The sequence below is a fragment of the Brachyhypopomus gauderio genome, chromosome 8, assembly GCF_052324685.1.
Source record: "Brachyhypopomus gauderio isolate BG-103 chromosome 8, BGAUD_0.2, whole genome shotgun sequence".
NCBI classification, from domain to species: domain Eukaryota; kingdom Metazoa; phylum Chordata; class Actinopteri; order Gymnotiformes; family Hypopomidae; genus Brachyhypopomus; species Brachyhypopomus gauderio.
Window position 1 is genome coordinate 12,450,852 of NC_135218.1, and position 7,031 is coordinate 12,457,882.

A 7,031-nucleotide genomic window follows, 5' to 3' on the forward strand; every position below is an offset into this window, starting at 1 on the left:
ATTGTTTTCAGAATGTGTGCAGAGTTCGCAGAATATACAAATAAATATATAAAAACTCACAAAAGGATATACTTGTTATTTATTTATGTTTTTAATAAATACATTGGAAATGTAATGCATAATTATGACATTAGGAATTTCATTAGGAAATTAATGTGTAATAATTTAAATTAACATATTTTACTTGACATTCTCATATTTAATAATAATTTGATCAATAAATAGTTAATCCATAATTCCAAAAAATCTGGGGCCAGCCCTGTTTATGCTGTTCAGGATTCATTGTTCAAATAATCACAAACTAGAACATAATTTTGTCCTGAACCCCTAAAATGTTGCTGTCCATAAAGTCATTAAAGTCATAGAGAAGTACTGAGGTCTGGCAGTACTGTTGCATGTGTGACAGGAGGAATCTTAGGAGATGTGGTTAGTACAACGCCTCTCATAGTCTGGTGTTGCTCGGCCTCTGTAATAGAAAATTTCACAAATTAAACTTACTTTCATGTTTGTATATAATAATTTCAATGCAAGCTGGGAACTTGTCTTACTTGGTAATAGGTAACGGGTGTAATCTAGTAATAGATGTAATCTACCATTTAATCTTAACTAAACTACCATGTGAACGTACGGGCATATAACTGCTAAAGATTTATAAAACTCACCACTTTTGTTTCGTAGTTTGTCAGAGTTCCATCGCCATGGTGGTCGAGGCAGTAAAGCACTGCGTCATGCACGGTAGTGAAGAGCCGCTCTTTGGAGATATGTGCAAAGAAGCCGCCTTGCTCCAGCTGTTCCACTACAGGTGCTGGAGTGAAGGCAACACAGAACACATGCACTAGTGAGGTCAACTGGAGCACGTTGGATGTGAAAGGTCCATGCACACTTGTAAGAACCAGTAGCAGAGAAAAGCAGGCTGCTCCTATAAACCAGTTACCTTAATTAAATGTACAATAACATGAACACATATCCAACAGTCAGGCTTACCTTGACAGCCTGCTATGTATATATCCACATCGATCTCTCCAAAGTCATGAATTATCTGTATAATCAGAGGGCATTTTTAATTGTGGTTCATTTCATTGATAAATATGCATACTATATTTGTACTAAGGTTTTAATCTAAATCAACTTTGCTTTTGCAACTTACACTTTTCAAAGTCTTGAGGGCCACCATATCAATGAAGTTGGCGGGGGAAAGATCCAAGATGATGGAGTGGATGTCCCAGGTCCACTTACCCAATGAGCCCAACGAAACTCGTTCCAGATCCCTGCTGAGGGTGTCCTCACTGCTGGACCCCAGTGTAGTGATGTCCCCGTCCTGCAAATCTGACATTGATCCCAGTGTCGTGGTTTCAGGGTCTGTGCCTTTCAGGTACACCCAACTGTTGTGCGGCGTCTCAGGCATAACAAACACCGTGCTGTTCTCGCGGTCCTTCCAGCCTGACTCCTCCTCTTGGGTGAAGGCTCCACCCCTTTCTCCCAGCTGCCCTGCCTCTTCCTCAACTGAGAACACATCCCCTTTATGTCTCTGAGAGGCTGCTCTGAGAGCTTGTTTCTGAGCACAGACACAGAGAGAATGAGCAGTCCTGAGCAGAGATTTGTGAACATGCGCAAGAATTATTGCCACATCATGCAATAATAAGTCGCACAAGCATTATTGCATGCATCATTAAGAAACCCTTACAGCTCATTAAAAGGTTAAATGTGATTTTCAGACCAATTAATACTGAGCTCCACACTTTGTAGGACTCATTGGGAGATTTGGAACGCTGCCTCACTTGTCTTTTGGCTTGTCTCCTAGCTCTTCGCGCCGCTCTCATATCCCGTTTCCGCTGTTTGGCCTCCTGTCTACGTTTATAAGTGATCATCTTAGTGATGTCCAGGCCACTCTGCAATCACAGTTATGGATGCACAAAACTGAAACACACGCAAAAATCACAACATCTACAGCAAAGAATCTCGATGTAAATGATATGGCACAGATATCAGGGGTGTCCGGCTCAACATCAGGAATAAATGTATACCTTTTCTTTCAGTGCTTCTAGGTAGAGTTCAGCATTGGCAAAGTATACGGTAGCCGAAGATCGGAATATGGTGATGCCTGGTACCTCCCTAACCTGCCACAAACATAGGCCTCATTCATTCACAACACCACTCACCATTTAAACACTTAATTACATTTACTAATATATTTGTGTTTTAGCCTGTTTTGATCTAAGTGATATGTTAAATTATCTAATGAGATTTCTTAATAAGAAGCATTGATTGTTCTGTTTGATTTTTAACATTTTTTAATACACACAATCCTTATTTCATTCCCAAGTATGATGTACATCATACATAAAATATTCCATACTTATATTATTTATATCTACAACAATATCTGTAACAAGTAACAATGTAGAATTACACAATAAGTAACAGCATTTTAATAGTTTAATCCCATTTTATATAGATCAGACATACTGTTCAGGAAACAGTGTTAGATGGTGTAGCACAGCGGAACATGCTTCACCTCTCTGTGGGTCTCCATGTCCAAATAAAGCTCAGTACCAGGTAGATTCCCAAGCACAGAGTATCGCGGGCTGTAAAATAGTCACTTTAAAATATTTATTACAATGCTTATACAGCACAGATAAAGCATGACATTGTGGTCACTTGAGTGCTACACATTTTGGAGCAGAAGTCTTGAGATTTCAAGATAAGGATAATAGATAATAGATAATAGATAATAGATAATAGATAATAGGGAAATGAGAGAGTGGTGAGTCTAACCTCTGCGTTCTGAAGATAACGGTAAGTATGGTGAAGCTAATGGAGGCTGCCAGACCCATATCCAGGTTAAAGAGAACAGTGGACACCCATGTCACCAACCAAACCAACTACATCCAGTAAATACACAATACAGCACATTTATATCACCTTACATTACATTAAATACGAATTATGCTTCTATAACTAGTAGTACTAACCATAAAAAATTCAGATTACAAAGCCGCTATTAAATTCATGAATAATGATGGATCATTATTGACCAGAGAGGGCAAAAACAACAATTGATAATAGAATTTGAATGTTGATTGTAACATTAGGGTAATCTACCAGATCCATCTTGTTGCTTCTCCACAGTGTGACAATGTCAGTATACTGCTTGAACATGCCCTTTAGATTCACAAAGACGATGGCAGCAAGGACAGCCTTATAGAGAGAGAGAGAGAGAGAGAGAGAGAGAGAGAGAGAGAGAGAGAGAGAGGGAGAGAGAGAGAGAGAGAGAAAGAGATCTATTATGATTAAAGTGCACATGTATTTAAACGGTGTATCCAATGCTCTAACTATTTAGACATACCTTAGGCAGCTCCTGAAACAGAGGGCCTAATTTCAGCATAGTCACCAGCACGATCACAGATGATGTAACCCCTGCCATCTACAACAAACAGTAAAGTGCAATACAGGCCAGTGCGTAAAAGATGTGTATGTGAAACTCTGTTTAAACGTCATGTCTTTGTGTCTTACCTGCGTCCTGCCTCCCGTAGTCTCCTGTATGAGACTGCGGGACATTGAGGCACAGACAGAGAAACACTGGAAAAAACCTGAAACTGCATTACTGAGGCCTAAAGCCACCAACTCCTATAAAAGAGATACAGCATGGTTTCAGATACCATACAGTTCATAGTTACTAAGAATTTATTTGATTGAATGTGGCTAAAAATGGCCCATTAAATGATACATTTACTACCACAGTGGTAGCTTGCCACCTACCTGACTGCTGTCTATTTTGTAGCCATGTTTGAGAGCAAAGGTTTTTCCCAAAGAGACAGAGATGGCGTAGCCAACAATGGCTAAGGCAAAGGCATCCACAACCACCTCACGAAATATACTGGTGTTTGGCACAGTGGGGGCCTGAATCCTGATTAAGCCAAATGAAAAGTATGATAGCCACACAGTAAACTCACATCTTGTGATGCCATTTTCACTTCATGACTGTATCATTCACATGATTTAGTCTTAATAAACAATGGTTATAAAAAAAAGAAATAACTCACCCGCTAGGAATCTCCCCTACTACTGAAATCTCATATGTCTTATTTAGATGTGCATAGAATGAAATCAACGTTCCCAACACAATCTAGAAACACACACACACACACACACACACACACACACACACACACACACACACACACACACACACACACACACACACACACACACTTGAAGCAATGCAGGGCGGCGTAAAATAATCACAGAATAATCAACACTGTCAAAATAAACAGCATTAAAAAGTTGAAAAATAGGAAACATACAACGATGAGCTCCACTGGTACAGGCACTGGCAGCCTCTTCCTGCATCTGTTGTTAATTTCTTTTGCAGTGAAGAGGACAATGATGGACAGCACACTGACCACCAGAGTGGGGAGATGAGTATTTGGAAGTAGCCTACACACATCCACTAGTGTCTGCACACACCCAGAACACAGAGTGTAAGACATGGGGCTCGAAAAAGCGATTGTTTAATGTTTTGATCTGTTTATCCATAAAATGGTGGTGGAGGCACTCACATAGATCAGGGACAGTGGCCCACTGAAGCGTGAGGGAGACACGCCGAAGATGTTCTTAATCTGGGCCACTACCGCGTGAACAGCTGCTGCTGAGGTGTAAGCTCGCACTAACGGCTCTGAGAGATACGTGCCAACAAACCCAAAGTGCAACAAGCCCAGAATCACCTGACAAATGGAAAACACATCTCCATTTCAGTTCATTGATATTCTTCAAGATGGTAAAACATGTGGTGCTAGGTGTTTTTGTATGTTTAAATGGGTGTCCGGTGATTAATGTGTATTATCCACAAACTCCAAATCCACAATCTCTTTGTGTGTACAGACCTGGATTGATCCCGCCAGTACTGTAGTGGCTGCAGCAACCTGGACTCTGTACAGATCTCTAGCTGTGATGTTCACCTCCTCCGTTTCATTATTAATGAGAAAATTCACATCGGGGCCCAGCCTCTCTGTGACACCCCCCACCATAATACTGAGAATTGTAAACGTTCCTGCAAACATAAACACAAAGAATGAAAAGTTATAGTATTGCAGTCAATGCCCTTAATGCCCTTTTAGTAGTTTTTTAAAAAATGATGTGCACTGTAATTTCACTGATACCATAGTACATTTATGATGAATGTAGTCAAAACTGTAGCATAATCATGCAGTCTCCTCACCTACAGAGATATGTCTGGAGGACCCGAAGAAAAAATAAACAAGGGCAGGATAAAAGGAAGAATAGAGTCCATACACTAGAGGCAGAGAAGCCAGCAATGCATAGGCCATTCCTGAAAAACACACACATACACACACACACACACACATACACACACGCACATGCGCGTGCACGCACACACACACACACACACACACACACACACACACACACACACACACACACACACACACACACACACACACACACACCAACATGGCCCTAAACTCAGTTCTAAGCAATTCACGAGAAGAATCTGTTCTGCCTGTGAGCATCAAGCTGATGGTTCTCATACCCTGTGGCAGATGCATAATGCCCACACTGATTCCAGAGATAAGGTCGGGCATGCCATAGTCCCAAAGAGAATACCGCGGTAGCCAGTAGAGCACCGGCAAGAAGCCCACCACTGTATGCTTCAGTCTGGGAACAGAACACCTATGAGGTGCAGCGAGAGAGAACAACGAGGATAGAACATGAAAGAGAAGAACTTCATCTCACTGGAGACTGATATGGACAAATCATATCACCTTTGATAGAAGCACTGTATAACTCTGACACATCTTTAAGTGCAGTCTCTCTCTCTCTCTCTCTCTCTCTCTCTCTCTCTCTCTCTCTCTCTCTCTCTCTCTCTCTCTGTCTTTGCATCGACTCTCACCTGAGTGAGTTTTTCAGACGCTGTGAGAAAGGCGTGTGGGTTTGTGAGGGGTCCAGCCTCTGAGACAGCTCCTCCAGACGTTTCTCATCCAGGATCTCCCTCTCCACACGGTACATTGCACACGTATTCCCAGCAGCAATATTTGCACCACAAATACAGTTCCGATGTGTTTGAGTCTTCTTTTCATTCACCTTCCTCTTGTCTCTGTATGTAATACTCCAACTCCAATTTTCTAGCGTTTGTTTTCTGTATTTGTATTTTGCACAATTGCAACAAACTATGTGTTTAATTAACAGCCCTAGTCTCTAGTGAACTGTGATTTGTACTCATGGAACACTCACAGATACCTAAGATGGGATAGGGGTGGTTTGTTATAAAGAGGATGTCCTGTTGTCTAATAATTAATTGAGGGAATTATCTAAAATTATCTATCAACTACAAACTAAAGGTATAATAAGATCTTAAATGATCACACAATTAACCTTCCTGTAATTCTATCAACATAAATACCTTATTTAAAAAAGTGTTATTAATGTCATGTGTATGCTCACTCAGCTGTTTCTCAAGTTTCCACTGGTTTGTTCATTCTAGGAGAACTGCACTGCAAACATTTTCTGTTTCAGAGATGGATTCTATCCAGATGTTGTGTAAGTCATGTAAGAATTAATAATCTCATCACAGGAAAACAGAAAACTATTCTGCCAATAGGTTTTTCATTATTCCTTCTCAACAAATATGTGTTCGCCACAGTTTAATGACGCATAAAATTCATTATATATTTTTTAATGCTTTAAGCTCCCATTCATTCAAAGCACTTTGAAATTTTTTAGGACTAAAACACTCATAGGCAATGAAGATATTTTACTTCTAAACTGAATTCATATTTATATAGGACATTCTTAAAACTCGTATATCTTTAGTGTTTCCCTTCAACATTTTGATTATGATTGGTTAATTTGCCAAGGACAAATGTTTCACTTTCAGGGTGCTCCATCAACCATTTTCCAAGTGACAAGTTTGCCATGGTTAATATTTTCATTAATAAGTGGGCTGACTGTTTAAAGGTTAGCCTCCATAGTAAGGCAACCAATTGCTTCTACAAACTGCTGATTACTCTTTG

The 7,031-nt window shown here is 40.1% G+C and overlaps 1 protein-coding gene across 2 annotated transcripts; it reads right to left on the reverse strand.

Annotated features, from left to right (window-relative positions):
* Nucleotides 1-23: 23 nt before the first annotated feature.
* Nucleotides 24-6,235, reverse strand: slc26a6l1 (solute carrier family 26 member 6, like 1). 2 transcript variants are annotated; one of them, XM_077014505.1, is made up of 19 exons: nucleotides 5,912-6,235; nucleotides 5,552-5,691; nucleotides 5,219-5,329; nucleotides 4,884-5,050; nucleotides 4,560-4,724; nucleotides 4,305-4,457; nucleotides 4,044-4,126; nucleotides 3,760-3,907; nucleotides 3,514-3,627; nucleotides 3,347-3,424; nucleotides 3,103-3,198; nucleotides 2,776-2,882; nucleotides 2,516-2,585; nucleotides 2,025-2,117; nucleotides 1,779-1,889; nucleotides 1,148-1,555; nucleotides 985-1,039; nucleotides 663-805; nucleotides 24-466 (listed from the first exon to the last, which is right to left on the reverse strand). In XM_077014505.1, the coding sequence occupies exons 1-19, from the start codon at nucleotides 6,025-6,027 to the stop codon at nucleotides 443-445; spliced, it is 2,382 nt and encodes a 793-aa protein (XP_076870620.1). In that variant the 5' UTR covers nucleotides 6,028-6,235; the 3' UTR covers nucleotides 24-442. The 2 variants fall into 2 exon arrangements, with proteins under 2 accessions (XP_076870620.1, XP_076870621.1); XM_077014506.1 differs by lacking the exon at nucleotides 24-466 and having other exon boundaries at nucleotides 723-805; nucleotides 1,237-1,555.
* Between the last annotated feature and the right edge of the window lie 796 nt (nucleotides 6,236-7,031).